This window comes from Montipora foliosa, chromosome 5 (genome assembly GCF_036669935.1).
Source record: "Montipora foliosa isolate CH-2021 chromosome 5, ASM3666993v2, whole genome shotgun sequence".
Lineage (NCBI taxonomy): Eukaryota > Metazoa > Cnidaria > Anthozoa > Scleractinia > Acroporidae > Montipora > Montipora foliosa.
The window spans coordinates 43,576,175-43,603,068 of record NC_090873.1 but is presented as its reverse complement, the minus strand read 5'-3'; the positions used below and the strand labels follow the sequence as shown (position 1 = coordinate 43,603,068).

The 26,894-nt window shown below is 40.2% G+C and overlaps 2 protein-coding genes and 2 pseudogenes across 2 annotated transcripts in view; 1 reads left to right on the top strand and 3 right to left on the bottom strand.

Moving 5' to 3' along the window:
• The window catches only part of LOC138002794 (uncharacterized), a 34,074-nt gene extending 24,832 nt beyond the window's left edge, over window positions 1–9,242 (top strand). Inside the window, exons 12-21 of the mRNA XM_068848773.1 lie at window positions 771–899; window positions 1,533–1,655; window positions 2,285–2,407; window positions 4,383–4,442; window positions 4,788–5,066; window positions 5,266–5,388; window positions 6,882–7,004; window positions 7,820–7,942; window positions 8,209–8,372; window positions 8,794–9,242. Of these exons, the coding sequence (XP_068704874.1) occupies window positions 771–899; window positions 1,533–1,655; window positions 2,285–2,407; window positions 4,383–4,442; window positions 4,788–5,066; window positions 5,266–5,388; window positions 6,882–7,004; window positions 7,820–7,942; window positions 8,209–8,372; window positions 8,794–8,829 (1,283 nt within the window). The 3' untranslated portion in view covers window positions 8,830–9,242. The remainder of the gene's footprint in view (window positions 1–770; window positions 900–1,532; window positions 1,656–2,284; window positions 2,408–4,382; window positions 4,443–4,787; window positions 5,067–5,265; window positions 5,389–6,881; window positions 7,005–7,819; window positions 7,943–8,208; window positions 8,373–8,793) is intronic.
• Window positions 9,243–10,870: 1,628 nt separating this feature from the next.
• On the bottom strand, window positions 10,871–13,466 carry LOC138004295 (tetratricopeptide repeat protein 28-like; annotated as a pseudogene).
• Window positions 12,910–19,702, bottom strand: LOC138002793 (G-protein-signaling modulator 2 pseudogene; annotated as a pseudogene).
• LOC138002792 (uncharacterized) lies at window positions 16,034–22,092 on the bottom strand. Its single transcript, XM_068848772.1, has 4 exons — window positions 21,997–22,092; window positions 19,088–19,163; window positions 18,122–18,207; window positions 16,034–17,122 (listed from the first exon to the last, which is right to left on the bottom strand). Exons 1-4 carry the CDS (start codon window positions 22,090–22,092, stop codon window positions 16,283–16,285), a joined length of 1,098 nt encoding a protein of 365 aa, XP_068704873.1. The 3' UTR covers window positions 16,034–16,282.
• Between the last annotated feature and the right edge of the window lie 4,802 nt (window positions 22,093–26,894).

Genomic DNA, 26,894 nt, shown 5'->3' with positions numbered 1-26,894 from the left:
TTGTATTTTTTCCTGTAAGACGATCGCAGATTCTCGTGGTTTATTTCGGAAAGCGCATATGATACGAATGTGAAACATTGCTCATATTAACTTGAGAAAGAGAAAGAAAGTAACGTAAGTAAGCCTCCGGGAGAAGAAAACGAAATCCAGGAATCTAAAATAGCGGAAGTTCCGGGGGGGAGGGGATTGTGGGAGTATACCCTCTCAAACTTTTCGAATTTTGGAAGTATCAAAATAATTTTACCATTTCAATTCCAAATGGAGTTTTCATTAATTTTTTGTAAATGGTTAACGAAAAATAGTACCGTACGCAAATCATGCTCAGTACGCCCTGAAAGTTCCTGTGGGACATTTTGTTTTTGTTGGCCTTTGACCGTTGTAAGAATTTATCTTAAGTGGTAGCACAATGAGTGAAGTAATCACGGCACAAGGTTTACTAATTAAAATATATTGGAAAAATCGCGAAGATACAACACTAATGCAATATTTGGAGATGACATCATGAGGGACTTCAATGATGAAAATATCTTGGGGACATTCTTATGACACTATTCTGTTTTCACCTACGTAAGTTTAGGATTAAGGGAAAGGGTTTTCAAAGATACTCTTTTCTCATTAAAGGAAATGTCTATTACCTATAAGGAAATGCTCAGTCTGATCTCGATTCCACTTTGCAGCCGGTGGGTGACTCGCGCCAAAATAATCCCAAAAGAACCTGTATTCTGTGTATATTTCTAGTGAACTGTATTTTTCCATATATATATACGAAGGGTACTATGATGAATGCCCAGCAAGAAAATATGGCTGCCACCATTATTGTATCAACCTCCCGGATGGTGGTCACCGCTGTATGTGTCACCGTGGTTACACCCTCGCATCAAATGGCCGACACTGTGAAGGTATGGTACCCTTAATTTAAAATTTATGAGTTCCCTATTTATATGCCCAGAGCCCTCTCCAATGCCTCTTATCTCCTGCTTCAAAGGGACCGATTTTCTTTTTAGTTGTTAAGCAGCTTTCATATCCAGCTGTTTCTTTCCTCTTCGCTTCCCCCTCCCTTTGGGTGTTGTGCGAATTAGTGGTATTGCAGGGTAACATTTTGGAGAATCCGTCCAAAAAGAGGTTGACATTGTGAAGAAGAAACTTGTTATTATGGATTTCGATAATGTTGATGTAAATGCTGAATAAGTGCGATGCCCGAAAATGGAAATTGCACTGTTCTGCTAAATTATTAGAACGAAAACTCTGCAACCAGTTTGGTGCATTCAAACGTTAACTACCCCCCTTCCATCTTCCTTTTCCTACGTGTCGATCTGGGGCTCTAAAACGCTGCTTCTCATTTGGGGCTGTTCAACCAAAACTTGCTGGGGGAAGGGGATTTCAAGATTAATATTTTTGTTTTATTGAAGATGAAGACATTGTCATCATCAACAATTTCTGTCCGTTTGTGGTATTTTAGCAACGAGTTTTGTTAAGACTGGGTTGTAAACTCTCTTATTGGAAGTCACTGATTGGTTCCAATTTCCACTTAGATGTTGATGAATGCTTTGAGAACAGGCATGGATGTGAGCAACATTGTGTTAATAATCATGGCAGCTATCTTTGCAATTGCCGGAGTGGATTTATGCTGAACAAAGATCGGAAACATTGTGATGGTAAATAAATATATGATTGCTTTTTGATTTTTATTTAGCTTTAAGCTATCTAGTGTTTTTCGCCGCCATGTTGTTTGATTGAAAGATGAATAGGCCTTTTGTAGCTTAATGATAACATGGTACAAAACCCGCCATACTTGAAGGCAAATTTCCCTCTGGGGCATCTAAACCAAACAAACTTTAAATTAAATTGCTTTGTTTTAGATGTCCCAGTACGCAATTTGGGTTCCACTATGGCGGGTTTTGTATCATGTGATCACTAAGCTGCAAAAGGCCTATTGTGCAATGTAGATTTTTATTCCCAGAGAAATCATGTTAACATGACGGTCATGACGTCATAGTGGTCCTTTAATCGAAAGGTCCAGAACCCGTTTAGCGTCTGCATGTTGATAAAGCTCGAGTATGCCTTGCGGGAATTCGTAGGGTCGAGCCCCGTGGGACAAACGGGTAAATTGCTCAACCTCTGAATCGTATTGGGCTTCAAGAATTGATCTATATCTGGGTGTCGGTCATAAGTAAGTATTACTCCTCAAGCCGTACAGTGCTTATACCAGCGGGAACAATTATATCGAGGTTCAATAAACCAGAAAATTAAATGAATATGCATGGTTATACCTTATTTATTTCAGACCTTAACGAGTGCTTACTGGAAATACACAGCTGTTCCCACTCGTGTCACAACACTATTGGAAGCTACGAGTGTTCATGCGACGAAGGGTATCAACTGTCATCTGATAAACACCATTGTTTAGGTAAGTAATGACTCTTAATTATCCTTGGATAAGTGCAATGGGCTTTCGTGCGGGAGGTCGCATGTTCCAATTCCGGTCGGGCCAACAAGGAAGCGAAAGTGCTTACTTTGTAACTCCATCTGCAAATGATAAGACTTTCAAGTCTTCTCAATTAAGGATTATAAAGTCGAAGATGGAATGCATTTTCAAAATGACACTTCCATGCAGCTATCGTTAGGAAATCGCTTTGGCGTTGTACGATATTGACGATATGCGTCAGTCAAATCGCACATTCAGTTATTTGCCGTAGTTGTTTTAAAAGTACGGCGAAGATATGCATTAAAAAGCGTACCGCACGAAAGAACAATTATTTTGCTTAAAGACTTCTCCTTAATAATGTTATTAACCTCGTCAAAAAACTCATTTATTCCTTAAACGTTTCATTCATTTGAACTCATTTCAGTTGTGTATTTCTCATTAAAACCTCATTAATTAAAAGGAGACTTCACTGTTCTATCAGATATCCCCTAAAATGTTCCATGTGTACTTATTGAAAGATCTGTAACAAAAAAATGCATTTCCTAGTAAAATATATTTTTTATCGTCTTCCAAAGATCGGCCTCAACGCTTCCCGGTGCCGCCATCTTAAATGTCGCGCAATGCAAGTTTGGTACTGATGACGTTTCGTGGTTGTTTCGCTCTAAGTCACTCTCCTTGCCTTGTTTATATTGTGTATATTATCGTGACGAGATTCACTTTGATGGAGAAGATGCAGATTCTTCCTGCAGGGATGAGTTGGAACCAGAATACTCATCAAGCAAAGAAAGTAGAGAAAATCAACGCGAAGAAGAAGAAGAAGAAGAAGAAGAAGAAGAAGAAGAAGAGTTTCCTTGCAAATTTATGCACTCACGATCGCCTTTCGGTCTTTGTGATCGATGCCCTGTTATGCCGGCTGAGATGGAATTTTTTGGAAGAATCATACCTCAGATAGCTTGAATCAACGCATCTTTCGGAAAAAATGGAAACTTATGCATATTTTCTGGTTTTCGCTTGCTTTCTACAACGAAACAGACTTTGACTCAAAGTTTCCGCGAACCCGACATCAACCACGAAACGTCATCAGTACCCGACTGGTGCATCGCGCGACATTCCAAGATGCATAGCGCTACCGGGAAGTGTTGAGGCGGATCTTTTGGAAGACTATAAATATTGTATTACTAGGTGAGGCATTTTTTTCGTAACAGGTCTTCTTACAAGTACAACTGGAACTTGGTGACATTTGTTAAAAGAGAGGAGGTTCCCTTTAATAATCTTATTGTTTTCCGTTACCGTAACAGCAGCTGATTAGTGCAAGTTTTTTTCATGTCCCTGCTCATGCACTGTCTGCTTAGCGTCGTATAGATCTTATCCGCTGTACATTTTACTTTCCCAATGTAGATAAATGCATGCTCAAGAGAGTTACTTTCGAAGTTTGTCATATTCATGATCCTGCACATCCTTTTAACGAACACCATAAAAAGTTAAATCTTCTGAATATCGTCAAATTATTTGCTCAATAAATAAATAATTAATAGACATTAATTGAAATGCGCTCGACTACAAGAGCACGACATGCAGGACTTTCTCGCTCATGATGGACTTTCACCTCACTGAGACCAGGATCAGGAGTGTTAGTCCACATGGAAGAAGACTTTTAATGTCATGGTCTTGGCTCAGTTTTTCTTTGTCACATGATTCCCACGTGTCAAAAGTGTGGAAAACCTCGGTGTCATGTCAGTATTAAAACTCCTGGCCCCAGTTGTTCAAACGATAGATAGCGCTATCCGCCGGATAAATCACTATCCACTGGATAACTCAATTGGTTTTCCTAGTGTTTATCCGTTGGATAGTGATTTTTCCAGTTGATTGCGCTATCCATCGTTTCAACTACTTGGGCCTGGTCTGTCAATCTATCCTTCCATTTAAGTCGGTAAATGTCGTATTTCAATTTCCTCAGATACAACAGAGATGGGTTCCAAAAAAGATGAAGATCACCCTGTGGTAGCGGGACTGGAGAGTAAGTGTAACAGAGGTCTGACTGAAACAGACAAATCCTGGTCAAATGGAAATGTCGAATGCGCTAATATCACAAGTTTATTTTACTCTTTCAGTTGCGATTCTATTCTAGTCTAACCACCTTTCTCATTTGATTTTACGACTACCTCAAAGTCATACTTAAATGTTCTTGCAATGCACTCTTTCCAACTCAGTTTAGAAATATCACATACCAGGGCCGGCTTTTTTCTGATTAGAAAAAACTCAAATGGACCTGAAAAAAACAATGGTGTGTTTATAAGATAACTGACTAGACTTGATAGAAGACTGTACCCTTTTCCTTTCTTTGTCATTTTTAATTAAACAGTCCCTACTGCAATAACGCAAGCGCCGAAAGACCTTACCAAAATTCAGGGAGAATCTGGGATATTTTATTGCAAAGCACGTGGTCACCCGGCTCCCCACATCGCGTGGGCGTCAGGACTGAATGGCGACCTTCCCATCCCCTCTGAGGAGCGGTTCAGGATCCTACCAAGTGGATCCCTCGTTATACGTCGCGTTAATTTCACTGATGAAGGGATGTACCGCTGCGTGGCGTCAAATCCCGTGGGATCGGCCACAGCCGCAGCTCTCCTCAAAGTTACAGGTGAATAGCTTCTTGGGTCACAGGTTGGATTAGTAGTACCTACGCTTCAATGGGCTTCTACAATAACGAACTTCTCTCAAATTTTGGCCATATTCCCTAGTTTTCTTATGTGTCTCTTTATGCTCTTTTGTAGAAAATATAAGTTTAATTCTAATCCACTATAGCTTCTCCGCTCACTCGAAGTTCTCATTTCTGTCAGATTTTGATGAGTGCAAAACCCGCAGTGATGACTGTCAGCAGGTGTGTGTCAACACGCATGGCAGCTTTAGGTGTGAGTGCCATTCCGGGTACATGCTTGAGAAAGACAGGAAGGCGTGCCAAGGTAGATTATTTCCCACCATTTATCTGTGCTCACAATGAGTAGCCAACGTATCAAAGGTTAGCAGTAATAATGACGAGGGACACCTCTCGACGATTACATGATCGAATATTACGTATGGAATGAGGGCATCGTTCTATAAATAATAATAATAATAATAATAATTCGTGACATGCTAAACACCCTTACTCGCAGTCCGAGACTGAATTGCTAAGGGCGCGGCTCAACGAGATCGGACCGAAGGAGCTGTGCTGCCGGCTAGGCGCTCGGCCCCTGAGCACGACCCATGTATGACCTCGGAGCACAGCACCACAGCCTGATGGAATAGGCTGTGAGTCGATTTTGCTGAGGGAGGAAAACCGGAGTACCCGGAGAAAAACCCTCGGAGTCAGGTTGAGATCGACTGAAACTCAGCCCACATACGATCTCGGGGCCGAGAGTTGAACCCGGGTCGCAGAGGTGGAAGGCACTTTTGATAACCACTAAGCCATCCTGACTCCCCTTCTGCGACTGAAAAGCTTGCCATTGAACAACATTTACCACTGATCTACAGTATCGAGGTCTGAACACAAACAAAGAAAAATAATTTGAACAGTTATTTTTAACTTGTTGTGAGGACCTCCTTAGTGGCAATACTTACAAATAATAAACTGTCTCTCCCCCTCAACCCATCTTGTCTCATTAGCCCAGTGGAAGTTGACATTAGCAAGACGAAATTCTGCCACTCTAGGCTCGATTCCCGCTTGGGATCCGATCGAGTGTTGAAGCGAATGCTACGTCGTTTAAGATGAAGTGAAAGGAAAAGTCAGTTTGACGTAAAGAAACAAGTGCTATCACATTTTAAAGACTAGAGGGTTTTTTACACAGCGCAAATCGCCAAAATCGAACATGAACGAGCGCGATGCGTGAGTCGAGATGGAGGGAAAACAACGATCTTGCGTCATTCTCGTGTCTGGCGATTCGCACATGGCTAAATAAGAATTATTCCATGAGCCCGAGTTGGATATGAAGTGATAAAATAACCAACGAGCGCGTAGCGCGAATTGGTTATAATCACTTCATATCCAACAAGGGCGAATGGAATAATTGTTTTAGTAAATTCTCAAACCGGGTTTTGCCGCCGATTTTTATTTCCACAATTTTACAAAGCGTCCGGAAAGAGCATCTTGGCGCACTATTTTCCATATGACGTAAAACGTCGACTATTAGCTCATAGTCGGAGTTTTTTGGCCAATCAAAAAGCTAGAAATGCAATAGTCGGAGCTGAAAATTTACGAAATATTGTTAATTCTTACCATTTCATGACATAACATTCGAATTCCCACCCTGGTCAGAGTTTTTCTCTGTCCTTGTGTGGGCCCAGTTCCATCAGTAGGGCTAACGCTCACATGGTTCATATGGGGTAGAAATCTAACACTTCACGTTACACTACACTCTCTTCAGTTAATTCTGATATTTATTTAGTTTTGTTCTTCTTCTTCTTTCTTTCCTTTTAGATGTCGATGAGTGCATTTTGGGAAGCCACATGTGTGATCACATTTGCCACAACACTGCAGGCAGTTTTAGATGCAGCTGTCAATGGGGATACAGGCTAATGGCGGATCTCATAACTTGCACGGGTAATTTAATTGGAGTGTTTAAAGTGCTACTTTGACCAAAACAAGTCAATTTTTCTTTTTCCTTGGATTTCAAAACTTATGTTAACTAAACACTAAGTGACCCAAGTTTTTAAGTCTTGTTTTCAAAAAGACACCTGTTTATTTTAATTAAAATTTTCCTATTTAATGTCCGCCATTACTTGAGAGAGCGGGATCAAGAAGACAATCGTGACGTCAAAGACGGCCTAATTAATATGCAGCACGGGGCTTTCGGGGCTTTCAGACTTTTAATCTCGTGTTTTGCATATATAATAAGCTGCATTTACGGGAAGAAATTTTAAACTTGTGAGTAAATGATGCCTCATTCCCTTGATCCAACTCTCTTTGGTCCAATCGGTCAGTTTTGAACGTGAGTAACGGCGGACCGTGAAATCCAAAGTAAAAAGCCTTTGGATAAAAATCTAAGCTCACTGAGCTTGAAAATTTTGTCAGTCAGGTGTTAAGCAAACACACTTTCAAAATCAAGAAAAAAAAGGAAGTGAGTTTTTGATCATAGTAGCACTCAAGTGAATGGGTTTTTTTGTGAGGAGACACGTAAAGCGAAGGTTACTCGATTGATTAACAGAATGGCTGGCTGACGGCCTAACTGGCTGATTGACTGACTGATTGACACTGGGGGAGGAGATTTTTGTTAACTTAATGGGTGACTGGCTTGCTGATTTCCTGTGACTGGATAAATGACTGTCTGGTTAAAGGACAGGCTTAACCACTGGCTGACTGATTGACTGACTTTTTTTACCCGCTAATTAATTATTGGTCTTCTCTTTTTGACGCAGATATTGACGAGTGCACAGAGCCTGGTCATGGCTGTTCTCAACTTTGTAACAACACCGAAGGAAGTTACAACTGTTTCTGCTTAAAAGGCTTCTTTTTGCAAAAAGACAACAAAACTTGCGTTGGTACGTTTTGATGAAGTAAACGAGTCTTTTTGGTTTATCATGCTCCGTTAGTGAAGGGGTTTTGGAGCCACAGGTAGCACCATCACTGGCGATTTAGTGGTGGCTTTCGACTTTTTTATTTGATCTGTATAGCTATGGCTTTAAATACCCGTTAAACGAAGCACTGATTACCGGAGCGAGGGACTTTCACCCGTTACCTGGCAGAGCAGTATAGCACAGAAAACTGCGACGTGTAATTGAGTTTTCCCTTATTTTCCATATTCCAGACCACAACATCATTTTGGACAGCTCCAAGCCGACAACGCTCTCAGCTGGATTGGGAGCGTTCGTGGCGTTGGCAGGCATCTCTATGTTCATTATTCTTGGGACGGTGATGTGTGTGATACGCTACAAACGAAAAGCACGAGTGCGAAGCGCTCGTTTGGCAGAGGTATGCATTTATCATGACCTTAAATACGTTTTACTTAAAGCATGACAAGCAAAACATTAATGATCTTTTTCTTGGAATTTCCTGTCATGATAAAAAGAATTCAGTCAGTAATATATCAGACAAATGTGCACATTACTGCTTCAAATGTAAAGTAGGGGTACACGTTCGTAAGTTCTCTAATGCCGGGGCCACTTAAAGGCTTACTTGTAGAAAAACGTACCTTTGCAATCTATAACAAGTACTTTTAAACGGGTTATCCCCCCAAACAAGAAAAAAGAAAAGCAAAAAATGAAATGACGGCCATATTGGCATCGCAAACAAATCCTTTATTGTTGTAGCATTACGTCATTTTGACTACTTAACTTTTCCAGACTTTGTTTGGGGCTCAACTCAATACTGTTTGTTTTTATGTTTACACCAGGACGGAAAGAAATCACTGTTTTCATGGACGGAGTAGCAATTGAGAAACACATGGAAACCTTTTGAAACCAGAGCTATGCCGTCTTTTTTTTGGATAGTATCGACACCGGAGCTGTCGAAAAGGAAACACGTGTACTCTTCAAAGGAAACCCTTTTAAAATCGGTGCCCATACCTACAAACTGTAGATATACACAGTTATTATATCTAATCCCCGATTTAAACACTGTTTCGTTTCCAGGGTGCTTAATGCCTCGTAGTTTAATATCGTTTTCCCAAGTATTTCGTTTTCCAAGCTGTTTTGTGACATTCTTCCCAAAATAAGCATTAATCTACAGATCTGTACCTTTCACAAACTTATTTTGTATGTACGTTTGGAAGACACATTTTTATACATTTTGTAAAACTGAGCATATTTCTGATTTCTAATAAAGTTATATGATAAGGAAATGGAGAATGAGTTGTCTTATCCAACGTTAGATGGTTTCCTTACTTGACCCATAAAGGCGCTGTTAAACTCTGCAATTTTTCGAGCAACTTGTCGCTCAATTTAGTTTCGACAAGAGTTCTCACACTGCAAAGCTATTCGCTTGACGGTTGTTACACTGGGCAACGTTTCTTGCAATTTGTCTCGCTTTCGATGATCTTATGAGGTTAAAGGAACATTTCACTGGCTAATGACGCAATCCGTTGCGACACAAGTTGCGGGGCAGATTTCACAGCACGCACTGCTTGAAAACGTCGTTGGTAATTTGCGTACGCCAATGTTACAGTACAAAGTAGCAATGGATTCTACTTTCCGCCAAGGGTTCTGTTATTTGTCTCGCCTTGTTTTTGCAGTTGTAAAGTCTGCAACTTGCAACTTGTCTCGCTATGGCGTTTCAACAGAAGTTTCGTGAAAAATCGCAAAATGCAACAGAGTTAAACATTCGGTTGCGTTACCTGACCCGGATATCCAAATACCATCCGTTTGACCCTTGCAACGGAAATGTTCTAAATTAAAGGCCATAGTATAGGCTGCCTGTAGCCTTTCGTTCCCTTGAGGCTCAAACCAACACTTTTAGCCAACTGTACTATTTGGAAGGATTGAATCTACTGTTTCACTGTTTCATATAACAGCAAATGTTGTGGTACCAAATGAAACACCAATCATTTCTTAACAAGGTGCACTCATGTGATGTAATAGTTTACCATGGCAACGAAAAAGGATTTTGAAAAATGTGCTATACTTTGTCTTCAAATGCTTATATCTCAGAAACGAACTCGGTGACCCCCATTTTTTATTGCTGAAAAGTGGTTCGCAGGCTAAGATAAAACTCTCTGCAATTTTATAAGAAATTCTGTGGAGCGGATTCAGAGCCACATTAAATTTTCCAGGTGTGAAGGTGGCTATGAATCTTCTCTAGAGGAATTTTTTCTAATTTTGCATCGGAATTGTTGCTTCCCCAACCATTATTCCAGGAATTGAACTACTTTCAAATGTAAACACATTCTTTCACTTTGCTTAATTAAAAACACGACCGATAACTCGAGGGAGGAAGCCCTATAAGAAAGAAATTTATTAAGAAAAGAAAAACGCCTTCTTTATTGCTGATGATTTCATTCATTAGTTATGCAGAAGAATATGAAAAAAAACTCACCCGTCAAAAACCTTCTATTTTCTGATCTTTGATTGTTGCAAATGTCTCTTTTCCTTATGGTAAAAGCCTGATGTTAAGGGTCATCAGCGGAAGTGTTTTTTTTTCTTTTCTGTCGAAACTGGCTTACACTTATACAACAAAAACAGTTTGAAATGAATTTTAAAAAACATGATTTTTAGTAACTCAACTATAGCACTATGATTTTGATCGCCATTGGAGCAACACTGCCTTTTGAAGTTATATGAGAAGCGTAGTAGCGAAATAATGGGTAAAACTAGCACTGTACTAAAGATCTAAGCAACTTCTACTAAACCTTTGGAGCTTGTTCTACTGGCATGATCATGATTCTTAACCCGTTCTACTTTTATTTTTACAAGTTCTGCAATCACTGAAGTGTCAGGCTCTTCCAGGTAGTCTTCTTGCATCTTCGAAATCGATTCTGGCAGAAAAACAAACAAACAGCTCTAGATACTGCAGGCTCTTTCAAGCACACACAATGCGTCTATGAGAATGGTTACGAGCAGGACGATACTGTCTTCGAATTCCTTGAGAAAGATGACGTTCAGAGTTCTATGGGAGAATGGAAACAACAAAAAGACACATCATAAGGTGACACGTGAGCCATCTTCACCAGTTAACAAAAACCCAGAATGCTGAACAAAAATAATTTGTCCACCAACGTGAACTGTATCCTTTATACTTTTGTGTATGCGTGAGAGGCATGTAGAAATCACATTTGTGACAAAAGCGTGTTAGAGGAAACTTCGAATTGTTTACACTACGAAGCTAGCATCTCGTTATCGTGCCACCTTAGACCTATTTGTTTCCTATCGTCAGTTTTCCAATTTGAAAGTATTTTTGTGTGAGGAATTATAGTCTAACTTCACCTACCATTTTTTTGGAAATTCCAGTGTGACATCGTCGCCAATTAGCATGAATGGCGCCCAGTTCTTTATAGCGCAATACTGCTTTGACTCTCGGAGGAATTTCATCGCCTGTTGAAGAGCTTCACTTGCACTTTTTCCATCTACCAGGTGTTGGTAGAAACTCCTCATGAACAGCAACGTTACCTTGTCATCAATTGCCCAGAGTGACACCAAAACAGACCGAGCACCAGCACACAGGAAAGCCCTCGCTATTCCCACCACACCCTCAGACTTCACCTCTCCCCGACCACTGTGACAACAGCTCAGCACAACTAGTCTTGCTCGAAGAGAAATTGCCTGAACTTCGCACATTTTCAATATATATTCGTCTTCTTTGGGAACTGGGGATTTCCGTTCTGTATTTGGGGCTTAAGCAATCTCTCCGGTTGTTGGGCATCCATGTGCTGCAATGTGCACTAAAGCAACTGACTTCATTCTTTTCAGCACCTCGGTTTTCGTGGCATTTCTTTCAATTAAGGGTGTGGTCTGCATAAGTTCTCCAATCATCTCTACCTCTTTTTTAGCACACGGTAGCTGTTTAAAAATTGGCTCACCTCTCTTGTTAATAACTTCCTTCAAACACGGATCACCTACAAGCAGTGCTCCAGTCTTACTGTGGAAGTCCTCAGGTGCACCGGCGATCAGATTAAAAGCGGTCAGCGATGGAACCGTGCGGATCCTCATAGTTTTGCTCAATGCAGAAAAAGGAGCCAAGCAAAACGGTCCATCGGGAACAACTATTAACTCATTTCCTTGGAGCAGGTCTGCAATTGGCCCGAGCAAGACATCATACAACGGTTGTAAAGCGTTAACAGAGGAAGAAGATGATAGAACTGTTTTTTCACTAACCCACTGTCTGCTGCAAGACAAGTTGCTACGCAGTGGATCCAAAGAACGATCTTCGCATCTAACACCATCCCCTACTCCAATCATTTTCAAAATAGTTTCCATCAACATGTCGGTACCTCCATTTGCGATTTCGATTTGACGAAAGTTGATCCTCCTGTCTTTTCTCAGCACCCAAAAGGTGATCTTGTTCCTGTCAAGTGCCACAAAAACGGCTTGTGAAGGCAAAAGCTCTAATGCAGCTGAAAGAATTTGCTTTAGAGAAAGTGCAGAAAAACATTGATAGTCAATGTCGTATTGTTCCGTCAAAATATCCAACAAAGCCTGAGCTCGTCCTTTCTCAGCAGCATACAAAGCCTCGTCAACCTCTCCATTCTTTAACAGCGTCCTCCACAGAGCAGTGTACGCCAGGCGATAAGAATCACGAAAACGTATTTTCCATTCATCGTTTGACTTCAGACTATGCCTTGTTTCATCAAACTGTTTTACACTTAAATGATAACAACTGAGTGCCTTACTCAAGGAACCCGACAATTCATGAGCATAACCTAGCGAAAAACACGCGACTCCTTCCTGTACGCGCGTTCCAGTTTCCTTGCAAATACTAAGATTATTTTCATGATACTTAATGGCTTGTTTAACATTACCCATACTGCAAAAGGCACCTCCCAGATTTCCATAGGCTAATCCCTCCCCAGCCCTATCCCCTACTTCTTTAGCAATACTAAGATGTTTTTTGTAGTTCTCAATAGCTTGTTTGAAATTACCAAGACTAAGATAGGCATTTCCCAGATTTCCATAGGCTGATCCCTCCCCAGCCCTATCCGCTACTTCTTTTGCAATACTAAGATGTTTTTTGTAGTACTTAATAGCTTGTTTGAAATTAACCAGATAGAGATAGGCATTTCCCAGATTTCCATAGGCTAATCCCTCCCCAGCCCTATCCCCTACTTCTTTAGCAATACTAAGATCGTTTTCGTAGTACTCAATGGCTTGTTTGAAATTACTCAGATTGAGATAGGCATTTCCCAGATTTCCATACGCTGATCCCTCCCTAGCCCTATTCGCTACTCCTTTTGCAATACTAAGATGTTTTTCGTAGTACTCAATAGCTTGTTTGAAATTACCCAGATAGAGATAGGCATTTCCCAGATTTCCATAGGCTGATCCCTCCCCAGCCCTATCCCCTACTTCTTTAGCAATACTAAGATGTTTTTCGTAGTACTTAATGGCTTGTTTAAAATTACCTAGACTGCAATAGACATTTCCCAGATTTCCATAGGTTGATCCCTCCCCATCCCTATCCCCTACTTCTTTAGCAATAGTAAGATCTTTTTCGAAGTACTCAATGGCTTGTTTAAAATTACCTAGAGTAAGATAGGCAATTCCCAGATTTCCATAGGCTGATCCCTCCCCATCCCTATCCCCTACTTCTTTAGCAATAGTAAGATCTTTTTCGAAGTACTCAATGGCTTGTTTAAAATTACCTAAATTGCGATAGGCATTTCCCAGATTTCCATAGGTTGATCCCTCCCCAGCCCTATCCCCTACTTCTTTAGCAATACTAAGATGTTTTTCGTAGTACTTAATGGCTTGTTTTAAATTACTTAGCCTGTGGTAGGCATTTCCCAAATTTCTATAGGCTGATCCCTCCCCAGCCCTATCCGCTACTTCTTTTGCAATACTAAGACGTTTTTCGAAGTACTCAATGGCTTGTTTGAAATTACCCAGTTTAAGATAGACATTTCCCAGAATGCAAGAGACTACTCCCTCCTCAGCCCTGCAGCCTTTTTCTCTTAAAATATGTAGTGCTTCTGTATAATTTTTTATGGCCTCTTGATAGTCAGGTAGGTTGACGTAAGCATCGCCGAGATGATAATAAGCCCTTAGTTCTAAATCCCTGTCTCCTTCACTAATCGCAATGGCAAGCCCCAGCATAATCTGCTCTATAGCTTCTAACTTTGTTTCTACCATTCTACAATAACTAAATGATAATTAAAACTTGTTCGCTGAGATGGTCCAATGTCAAGGCAAGGATGAAGCTGGAAGGAAAGAAAGGTAAAGACGCTTAATGTTCAATCTGCTATCTAAAATAATACAACGTTTTAGAATAAGGCCCTGGGCAAACGAAAGCAAGCGTTGGTGAGAGTTGAAACTCTTGAGAGCTCGTGTGAGTCGATGAGAGTGATCGAGAGTTGGCCAAACAAAAGCGCGAGTTGACAAGAGTTTGGCGAGGGTTTACGCGCAAACAAGAGAGAGAGCCTGGGAACCACCCTAGGAAAAAGATTTTTTGACGTAAGTATGGCGACTAGCCAGCCGGTACACTTGGCCTTGGCGTTGTCCTTGGTCCCCGAATGTGACGTCAGATTATTCTTTCCTTTTTTATCTGAGCCCGCTGGAAAGAAAACAGTAACTACTGACCACAAAACTCTCGCTCAAACTCTCGTGTGCGGCAAAGCGAGACAAAACTCTCGCCAAATGTCATGAAAAATTTGAGCAGATTCAAATTTGATGAGAACCCTCCAGAGTCGATGAATGTAGCCGAGAGTGGATAAGAGTTCCTGGCTAAAAGAGAGCGAGAGTTTCAACTCTCATAAGGGCCGTTTATACGAGAGAAAATAACCCGCGGCTTACTTTGGCCACGGCTTACATAAGACGCGAACACCGCGTATAAATGGTACAAAATCTACGTTCACGGCTTTCTCAAGCCGCGGCTTATATTCTGGCTGGGGAGTTTATACTCGTATAAATAGTTCCTTTTGCTTATTATGTACGCCGCGGCAAGAGTAAGCCGCGGCTTATTTTCTCTCTTATAAACGGCCCTATTAACTCTCACTCCTGTTTGGCCAGGGCTTAACTGAATTCTGTGTCACCAAGTTATTCTCTCGTAACCGTGAAATCGACGGTACTGAGTTGTCCATTGCTGTTCATTACGTGCACGACGACGTCTCCCAATGATTACTCGGGCCTGTAAGGGCACCAAGTTATAAATAGTATAATTTTTCAGCGGTGAATATAAGAATTTAGTGTTATATTTACCGCCCTACCCGGTGAATATAACATTTTGGAGGCGAGGCTGCTAAGTCAATCACGCACCTTTCGTGCCTTTTTATCTTGTTTTAGCACGTTGTTTTGAACTTTCTTGATCTCCACCGCTGAAAATTATACTAAAACAATTATTCGCCGAAGGCGAAGTGAATATTGGGGAATATTTACCTCGACTACGTCTCGGTAAATATTCACCAATATTCCCATCGCGCTGTTTACATTGGTTAAAGCAAACCACGTAGTTTAAAGTGCAAAGCACAACGTCATCGAGAACACTGTGCTGCGTTGTCTGGATTACTGAAGATCAATGTTGCGTCGGCCTAATTTCTTTCTTCTTGAGGCGCTCAAAACACATACAAAAACACACGCTTTTCGTGGTAGACGCACACTAATATGTGTCGAGCGTCAGCTTCGAAGTGGGTCGTTCTGCCTGAATGAAACTCAGAGGTAACTGAAATAGACGCAACTATGCAAACTCAATTTGCATTGGTAATTAATACCCTGGGGATTATGCAAGATTATAAAATTGGTTACTTGTGCTCCACCCCGTCACTCTACTCGAGGCCGCAAATGGGAAGGGTTTGGCAACCCTCCCTCCCACCCATTTGAGTAAGTCGAGATTGATCCTCATGGCTCCCATCTTCGCCTGTTTTTTGGGCTTGTCCCAGGCCAGAGCGATTCTCCATACCTTATTACCATATCATTAATAACAATACCCAGGGTAGAATATTAAACTATTTCCATTTACACTATATTTCTTTCTTGATAAGTAGTTTCTTCGAAATACATTTTAAGATAAAAACTAGCGATAAAATTTTCCGACGTTTCGATCTCGCTGAGATCATTTTCAAGTTTGAAAAAAAGTGAATAAAACTTTGCCTATAAGAAGTAAAATCACACGTGAGAATATTAAAAGCGATAAAAATGTGGAAACATGTACTAAGCGTTACAAAAGGTAAGTGATAAAAATTAAAAAAGGCTAGATAACAATAGGACAAAAGCTTTACAAAAGAATATATGAAATACTCCGAGCTATAAAAATAACTTTGCACGGATGGAGTCAGACTGCGTGTTCAAAGTTGGCTTTAGTTCTTTTATAAAAAGCATCTCATAAATTAAGCAGTCAAATTTGCTCTGGCACTTCCGTAAGATCTTGAAACTACGAGATATGTCCCTTGGGTCCCTCCCATGTTGATCTCTGACGTGTTTCCCGATGGCAGATCCCTTATGTTCTTCAATGCGTTGATACAGGTGTCGGCATGTGTATCCGACATAATCCGCATCGCACAGATCACACTTGAAATGGTAAACAACACATTGTTGGTTAACAATAGGGGGTTTGCTTTCTTTTGGCTTGATATTAGATCCGATCTTTCGGCTTGTGTACACGGGATGGATATCTTTTCCGATTTTGCGACTTAATTCTCCAAGTTGTCTTCGCACAGAATTCGCTGATCTCTGGTCCTTAAATGGTAATATTATTCTCACAGGTGCTTTCTTATCGTCACAGGTCTGTTTGGATCTTACATCCCCTGAAACTTTTGCAGTAACAAAATCTCTGATTGCTGATTGTAAGAGTGGGACTGGGTGATGAAGCCGAGAGAAAGTCTCCTTGAGACGTTCACATTCTAGATGGAACAGTTGCCAGCTCGAAGAAAGCTTAAAAGCACGATTCAGCATTGTTTTTAGCAGTGACTGTTTATATCGCACATCGACATGACTTTGATAATGTAGTAATAATCCAGTATCTGTTGGCTTTTTATACACCTTTGTCTCCAGGCGGGACATGTGTTTCACGATTTCCACCCCCAGAAAGGGAAGTGTGCCGTTTGCGGCTAGTTCCATGGTGAAGTTAATTGAAGTTAATTCTTTCTTGGGTTAGAAACGGGAGCCCGCTTTTACGCTTGGCTTAATCTACATAATATATGATTATCGTAATTCCACTCTCGAGAACAAGTTGCATCTTATCGGTATCTGTATTCAAACACTTAGCCATTCAGTCTGAACATTACAACGTAGCAAGGAAACAAAGAACTGTACTATAGCTAAGCACTTAACGGTACTCGAACTCAGACCCTCCAGATCTATAGTCCTGCGTCTTCACCACTACACTACCACGACGAACACGCCCAACTTAACACAATCTTTTCATTATTTACCTTTGTATAATAATTCAATTGACACCAATGTATAGAGCAGTTTTCAATTGAGTGTCGTAAAACCAAAACCAAAGTAATTACTTTGGCCAGTCAAAAAGGTCGGAGACAATCCAGTAAACCAATCAAAACTTGAAGTAATTACACGTAGCCGACACAAAGCGCGGGAAAATGTGCACGCGCGAGCCACGATTGGTTTGGTTTCACTGCTGATTGATTAAAAAAATGGCGTGGGAACTTTAAGCCAATCACTGAGTGAAGTAATCATAAACCAAAGTAAGTCACTAATTACTTTCGACACTCAACTGAAAACCACTCTAATAACCAAAACTAATCCTAACCTGACCCTTGTTTTTCTCTAGGCTTAATTTAGGCTTGAAAAAAAAAGTTTCTTCAATTCATCTTTTTGCGTATTGAACCTAGGTAAAACCAGAAACCCAGAAGGGTTGAAACGTAGAACGGCCCCTTGTGTGCCGGGAAACAAGCTTCTGAATATTCGATTTGCTAAGTACCATATTTGGAACAACAAGAGCGACGGGTTTCCAAATATGGTACTTAGCACTGAAACATTCAACCAATCAGTTCGCACTGAATATTCGGAAGCAGTGAACGCGCGTCACACGTTTCAACCCCTATGTGTTTCTGGTAAAACTGATCATGAGGATCACCAATTTAACCTACGTAAAAACGGATTCAACCGGACGACGGATTTTACCGGCAACATATATCCCTGATTGAAAATGGCTTTTTTCAAAAGGTTAGCTATTACAGGAATTACAAAGATAGGCCTGTCTGTAATTGCTGTGTCAAGAATGCATGAAAATTGGAGTTACTTTTATTTAACACTTTTCCAGTTATTGGGAATGATACCAGTGGAAATAACTAAGTTAAAAATGGCACGCGGTGCATTGTTAACACAGACAAGATCAGTTTACGAAGAACTCTTCATCCTTAGTTTCGGAATCAAGAAAATCGTGAACGCCATGTAGTTTATTGCTGTGCAGCTGGTATTCAGCCTCCGTCTTCTTTTTTGAAACGGTCTCCACTTGACATTAATTTTTTTTTATCGAAAATGAGAAAAGAAATCGGCGTGATATAGGCATAGTTGCATAGGTGAGGGAAAATTGTTTTGACATGAATATCTGGGAACTTGATATAAACATAGAAAACTCCTTGTACAACGTTAATTTTCATATGTCGGGAAAATCCCAAATGATCGGGGATCTCATAGTTTCTCGACCGTACCAGATTTATATCGTTTGACATAAATATATGACAACTTGATGAATAAATATATAATTGACACATGAAACTGGCAACCTTGGTATTTTGTCACGTTTGGACTAGCATAAAATGGAATCGTACAGATTAAATCGCTTTCCATCAGCGTCGAGTTCGAATGTACCAATGTACCCTGGGAACCAAAGACACTGATTGGTAGGTTAAACCACGCATCAATTGATTTAAGCATCTGAAGTTTCGAGTGTTAGCTGCGGCTGTAAAAAAAACGTTTACCATGCTGGGAGCTGGACGCAAGCTTACGAACGTCAAACCTTAATTTTATTATGTCCTGAAGTGTCTTTGGTGAACTGGAGTCAAACACACCGTGCAGTCTCAATACCCGCGAACTATGTAGTTCATTTGAAGTATTTAAGATGAAAAAGACTTTCAAATTACTTACCTCTTTCGGCGATGTCTGAGTTACTTAGAAACATAGCAAAGCAATAAGGGCGAGACCGGATAGGAAGGATATCAATCTGGTAAAAAAGAAAAAAAAGAAACACATGAATAAATAAATTACTTTCTTAAGCACGATGAACTGTGAGCATTCACAATTCTTGCCGTTCCTTTGTCAAAGCGTGTAATTAATGAAAAAGGTTTAGCACGAATTGAATTCCAAAATAAATAACTAAATTAATAAAGCAAGCTGAATGGTGCCCATGATATGCAAAACGTACGAGATATAGTCATCCGACTTTTTTTTATAAGCTTAGCAAGCAGAAGAGCACCTTTCAAAGTTGCGATGTTCTGATAAAATAAGTCGTTCTATAACCTATAGAGCACTTTACTTACTTTTGCAAATAAAGATTGCGTTAAAACGATACAGAGATCGGAGCAGGACGAGAAGACAGCAGTTTGGTAGAATCACCTTTTATATATACTTGGCGCTGAAAGTGAATATTAGTTCAATTGCAGTTTTGAATGTAGCGGAAATCTTTCTATTCTTAGCTCTGTGATATCATGCCATTAAATAAATGTTTTGACTCCTGCATGATCGCGAATAAACGGAAAATGAAATTACGCCTGGCAGGGATGAAAATTTCTTTAAGAATACTCGACGATTTAAATATGAGCCTTACTATGGGTAAACACAACTTGAAGCCAGCATGCTTTTCAGTTTACTTTACGACGGTGGTAGTTTTGAAAACAAAGCACTCGGAAACGAGAACGAAGCACCCAACAGATCGAAAACGAAGCACACACAACTCGAAAACGAAGCATCACAAGTCGAAAATAAAGCACCCTCAGGCATCGTTCATTAGAATACCGCTTTGAACAGAGGCAAGAAGCAAATTTCTTATTATTGATCAGAATAGAAATCAAGTTTTTACTAAAGGAGCGTTTTGTTCATTATCCAGCTTTTTGTGATTGTTTTGTTCATCACCTTACCGCTGTTATTTTCTACTGGACGAGGCTGAATTGGAACCTTTTTCCATATTTTTATGCAGTGTCAGACAAAAATAAGGTTTGGCTCGCAATTAAGTTGCAAAATTAATACGGCACACACCAAACCCAAGACCGGCAAGTCATTTTTGTGAGAATAGACGGGATCCCTCCTCCTCAAAATTTATTGGTGTCTTCTGGGCAGCCATGTTCATAACGGAATGCGCGGTTGGTGTAAAATCTTCAACCGCCTTGTTCCTGGAAAGTGATCCAAGCTGCCGAGTTGGCTATTTACCTCTATTTGTGGGATACGATTAATAACATTGGTTCATTGCTTTGCCGAGAAACAAATGGTTACAGTAAAACTCGTCTAGTTTCCTTAGGTGTACGACGCTCTTTCCCGTTGCCTCATCTCCACTATTTTCAAGTAAAAATTACATGATTTATTTCAAAATAAAATCCATAATTACCAATCATAATCAAAGACTCCTGTGAACCAGCTCATGGATAAATTGGTTTAGAACATCACCGCGAAGAAATCGCTTACTTTCACTCGCGAGTCAGTACGCCGCAAGTATAAACATTATCTCCTATTATTGAAACTGAACTACGGATATCAGAGTTCCAGCATTTTGATTGACTCGCCGGACACAGGCTATCAGTTCATATACCAACCGTACTTTATATGGTCAAGGAACGAGTCAGCAAGAAGGCGAGCTGAAAATCCTGCTCGGGCTCGCTGGATATAAAATGATTATAACCAAATCGACGCTACACGCCTCGTTAGTCATCTATCACTTCATATTCAGCGCACCCTCGTAGAATAATTGTTAAATATACTTAAAACAAAGAATCATAACGAGAGACATTTTTTTCAGTGTGATTATTACGGTGTCACGCAAAGTGACAATTCGGAAGTCAAAATGGTGTATTTTCCAAAACAAGAACGATACGGAACAGGAATACTCCGAATATTTAAGCAATAGCCATAGCCTTATCTAAACACGAGGGGGAGTTGGGAGAATTCGAGACAATTATGCAAACCCGAGACGCATTCGAGGGTTTGCATAACTGTCGAGAATTCTCGCAACTTCCCAGAGTGTTTAGATGAGCCCATGGAAACACGGAAAGAAGTCCTCTATTGCTTTTTTAAAAATATTCTCAAAGATGATTCGACAAAGATAATTCGACGCTCATATTTCCTACCAACCAATCAAAACACGCGTCTGACAATACATAACCAATCCAAATTCGTGTGATGTGATGTGATGTGATGTGATTCAAGAGAGAGAGAGAGAGAGAGAGAGATAAAAAAGGAAATCCCCAGGGAGAAGCTAACGAAAGACTAGTCCGGAATCTAAAACAGCGGAAGTTCCGAAGGCTGGGGAAGTGTGGGAGCCTACCTTCTCAATCTTTGCGAAATTTTGGAGGTATCAAAGTAATTTTACCATTTCAATTCCAAATGAAGGAATTTGTAAATGGTAACAAAAAATAGTACTGTACGCCCTGCAAGTTTCTATGGGACATTTTGTTTTTGTTGGCTACTGACCGTTGTTGAAATTTTTATTTAGTGGTAGCACAATGAGTAAAGTAATTACAGCAAAAGGTTTACAAATTAAAATATATTGGAAAATCGCGAAGATGCAACACTAATGCAATTTTATATTTAGAGATCACATTATGAAGGAAATTGGGGAAATTCTTATGAAACTATTCCCTTTTCACCTACTAAGTGGAAGGGTTTTCAAAGATATTCTTTTCTTATGAAAGGAATTGTCTATTAATTGAGAAATTGCTCGGTGTGGTCTCGACTCCACTTTGCGGCCGATGGGTGTACTTTGTAGGTTTTTCGCGCCAAAACATTCCCAAAGGAACCTGTATTCAGTTTGTATTCCTAGTGAACTGTATTTTTCCCTATGTATATACAAAGGGCACAATGATGAATGCCCAGCAAGAAAATATGGCTGCCAACATTATTGCGTCAATCTCCCGGATGGTGGTCACCGCTGTATGTGTCACCATGGTTACAACCTCGCATCAAATGGCCTACACTGTGAAGTTGTGATACCCCGGCTTAATTTAAAATTTATGAGGTTTATATTTATTAGCCCAGAGCCCTATCCAAGACCTCTTATCTCCTGCCTCAAAGGGACCGATTTTCTTTTCAGTTGTTAAGCAGCTTTCATGGCCAGCTGTTTCATTCCTCTCCTGTTCCAGGGGCGTAGCCAGAAAAAAATTCTCTTCGTAGATATTTTAAGTGTTTATGATGAGTTTCATTTTAAAGACAACACTGGAATCACGCTTTATTTTAAAAATTCACGAAAAAATGACTGAGGCAAGTGCCTCGGTTTGCCTCATAGTGGCTACAGCCATGGGTTCACCCTGCCTTTGGGTTATCCCGTGCGCCTTCAAGGGATTTCTTCGCCACTCACTGAAAACAGATTCAGTCGCTTTCTTCACAGGGTGTTGAGGGAATTAATGGTATTAGAGGGTGTCAGAGAGTCCGTCCAAAAAAAGAGGTTGGCATTGTTAAGAAGAGACCTGCTTGTTATTATAATAGCTTTTCGGATGGATTTCAATAATCAAGTTAATGTAAATGCTGAATTAGTTCAATACCCGAAAATGGAAATTGCAGGGTTCTGCTAAATTATTAGAGCAAAAATTCTGCAACCATTTTCGTGCAATCAAACGTAAACTACACTTTCCCCCTTTCCCCATGTTCCTTTCCTTCCCGGTGTCGATCAGAGGCTCCAAAACGCTGCTTCTCTTTTGGGGCTGTCCAACCAAAACTTGATGAGGGAAGAGATCAGAGGGATTTGAAGATTAATATTTTTGCCATATTGAATTTTATTTATATTGAAGATGAAGACATTGTCATCATCACCATTTTCTGTTTGTTTGCGGTATTTTATCAACAAGACTTCGTTGTATATTCTATCATTGGAAGTGATTGGTTTGTTCGAATTTCCATTTAGATGTCGACGAATGGAATGAGAGCAGGCATGGATGTGAGCAACACTGTGTTAATAAGCATGGCAGCTATATTTGCAATTGCCGGAGTGGATTTATGCTTAACAAAGACCGGAAACATTGTGATGGTAAATATATAGATAGATAATTTTATTTAGCTACAAGCTATCTGGCGTTTTTCGATACCATATTGTTTTATTGAAACATAAATGATGAATAGGGCTTTTGCTGCTTGGTGATCACATGGTACCAAAACGACCATACTGAAACACAAACTGCCCACTGCGACATCTAGGACAAATTGCATTGTTTTAGATTTCCCAGTGCACAATTTGCATCGCAGTATGGCGGCTTTTGTACTATGCCCTATTTCGTAATATAGATTTCAATTGGCAGATAAATTATCTTAACAGGACGGTCATGACGTCATAGTGATCCTTGAACCGACAGGTCCAGAGCCAGTTTAACTTTTGTTGATAAAGCGGGCTTCAAGAACTGAGCTATATCAGGAACCATAATCAGGAATGGAATCCCTGATTATGGCTCCTGGCTATCTGGGTGTCGGTCTTCAATTAGGATTACTCCTCAAGCCGTATAGTGCCAACCGGAACGACAGTTCCGGGAACAATAATGTAGGAATTCAATAAACCTGAAAATTAAATAAATATGCATGCTTATACCTTATTTATTTCAGACCTTAACGAGAGCTAACTGGAAATACACAGCTGTTCCAACTCGTGTCACAACACTTTTGGAAGCTACGAGTGTCATGCGACGAAGAGTATCAACTGTTTTCTGATAAATACCATTGTTTAGGTAAGTAATGATTATTAGTAATCCTTGGTTAAGTGCCATGGACTTGAATGCGGGAGGTGGCAGGTTCGAATTCCGGCCCGGCCAACACGGAAGCAAACGTTCTTACTTTGTAATTCCATATGCAAATGAAAGACTTTCAAGCCTTCTCAGGAATGGATTATATAGAGGATTATATAGTCGATGAAAATTACACCTCCAGCTATCGTAAGGAAATCCTGACGATATGCGACAAATCGCAAATTCGGTTATTTGCCTTTGTTGTTTTACAAAATACGGCGAAGAAATGCATTAAAAATCGTACCGCACGAAAGAACAATTATTCTCCTCATTTAACCCAGTAAAATCGTCTGGCGTTAAGCGGAATAAAATCTATCAATTTCCACTGCTAGGAGTCAACGGGTTAAGACTTCTCATTAATAATGTTATTATAATCTCGTTAAAAAACTCATCTATTCCTTTAAACATTTCATTCATTTAAACTCATTTCAGTTTTGTATTGCTCCTTAAAACCTCATTAAAGAGAACCTTCCCTGTTTTATCAAATGTCCCCTAAAATGTCCCATGTGTACTTATTAGAAGATCTGTAACAAAAAAATGCATTACCTAGTAAAACATATTTTTATCGTCTTCCAAAGATCGGCCTCAACGCTTCCCGGTGCCGCCATCTTAAAGGTCGCGCAATGCAAGTTTGGTACTGATGATGTTTCGTGGTTGCCTCGCTTGAAGTTATGTTGCCTTGTTCATATCGTGTATATTTTTGTGACGAGATTCACTTTAATGGAGAAGATGCAGATTCTTCCTTCAGGGATCAGTTGGATCAAGAATGCTGCTCATCAAGCGAAGAAGAGGAAGAAGAAAGCAGTTCTTTGCTTGCAAATTTGGGCACTCACGATCGCTTTTCGGCCTTTGTAATTGATGCCCTGTTATGCCGGCTGAGGTGGAATTTTTTTCTCGCTTGCTTTCCACAACGAAACAGATTTTGATCCAAAGTTCCCGCGAACCGGACAGTAACCACGAAAGGTCATCAGTACCCAACTTGCAGTGCGCGACATTCAAAATGGCGCCACCGGGAAGTGTTGAGGCCGATCTTTTGGAATACGTTAAAAGAAGTTATTTCACTAGGTAGGGCATTTTTGTTCGTAACAGATCTTCTAAAAGTACAATTGGAACATTTTAGGTGACATTTGTAAAAAGAGTGGAAGTTGCCTTTAATAAGGTTTTTTCAACTTGTTACGTTACCGTAACGGCAGCTGATTGGTGCCTGTTTTTGTCATGCTTGTCCCTGCTCATGCACTGTCTGCTTAACGTCGAATAGATTTTATTCGCTGTAAATTTTGTCTTCCCAATGTAGATAAATGCTCAAGAGAGTTTCTTTCGAAGTTGGTCATATTCATGATCCTACTCATCCCTTTTAATGAACACCCTAAAAAAAATTCAAATCTCCTGAATATCGTCAAATTATTTGCTCAATCAATCAATCAATCGATCGGTCAATCAAACAATCAATCAATCAATCAATCAATCAATCAATCAATCAATCAATCAATCAATCAATCAACATTAATTGAAATGCGCTTCACTACAAGAGCACGACATGTATGACTTTCTTGCTCACGATCAGGATGCACTTTCAGCTCAATCAGACAAGGACCAGGAGTGTTAGTCCACTAATAAGACCATTACATGCAAGAAGACTTGGTCTTGGCTTAGCTTTTTTTGTCACATTATTCTCACGTGTCAAAGTATGGAAGCATCGGTGTCATTTCAGAATTTGCTCCTCTTTCCCCCAATAGCATCCAAAAAGAATGTCATCAAAACTCCTCGTCTGTCAATTTATCCTTTCATTTAAGTCCGTAAATGTCGTTTTTCAATTTCCTTAGTTATAACAGAGATGGGCTCCAAAAAAGATAAAGATCACTCTGTGGTAGCGGGACTGGAGAGTAAGTGTAACAGAGGTCTGACTGAAACAGACATATCCTGGTCAAATGGAAATGTCGAATGCACCAATATCATAAGTTTATTTTACTTTTTCAGTTGCGATTCTATTCTAGTCTAACCACCTTTCTCATTTGATTTTACGACTACCTCAAAGTCATAGTTAAATGTTCAGGCAAAGCACTCTTTCCAACTCATTTTAGAAATATCACATACCAGGGCCGACTTTTTTCTAATTAGAAAAAACTCAAATGGACCTGAAAAAAACAATCGTGTATTTTTAAGACAGACTTAACTGATTAGAGCGTAATGTGAAGTGGTAGGTTTCTACCTCATATGAACCATGTGAGCGTTAGCCCTACTAATGGAGATGGGCCCACACAAGGACAGAGAAAAACTCTGACCAGGGTGGTATAAGATAAGATAGCTGACTATAGACTTGTTAGAAGATTAAACCTTTTCCTTTCTTTGTCATTTTTAATCAAGGAGTCCCTACTACAATAACGGAAGCGCCGAAAGACCTCACCAAAACGCAGGGAGAGTCTGGAATATTTTATTGCAAAGCACGTGGTCACCCGGCTCCTCACATCGCGTGGGCATCTGGACTGAATGGAGACCTGCCCATCCAACCTCGTTCCCAGGGCTTTTCTCCTCGGCGGAGAAAAACCCTGGGAAGAAGGTTGCTGCCCATTCCCTCTGAGGAGCGATTGAGGATCCTACCCTAGTGGATCCCTCGTTATACGTCGCGTTACTTTCACTGATGAAGGTATGTACCGCTGCGTGGCGTCAAATCCCGTGGGATCGGCCACAGCCGCAGCGCTCCTCAAAGTTACAGGTGAATAGCTTCATGGGTCACAGGTTGGATTAGTAGTACCTTCGCTTCAATGGGCTTCTACAATAACGAAAGTCTCTTAAATCTTGGCCATATTCCCTAGTTTCCTGATGTGTCTCTTTATTCTCTTTTGTAGAAAATATGAAAGTTTAATTCCAATCAACAATAGGTATTCTCACTCGAAATTTTCATTTCTGTCAGATTTTGATGAGTGGAGAACCCGCAGTGATGATTGTCAGCAGGTGTGTGTCAACACGCATGGCACGGGTAC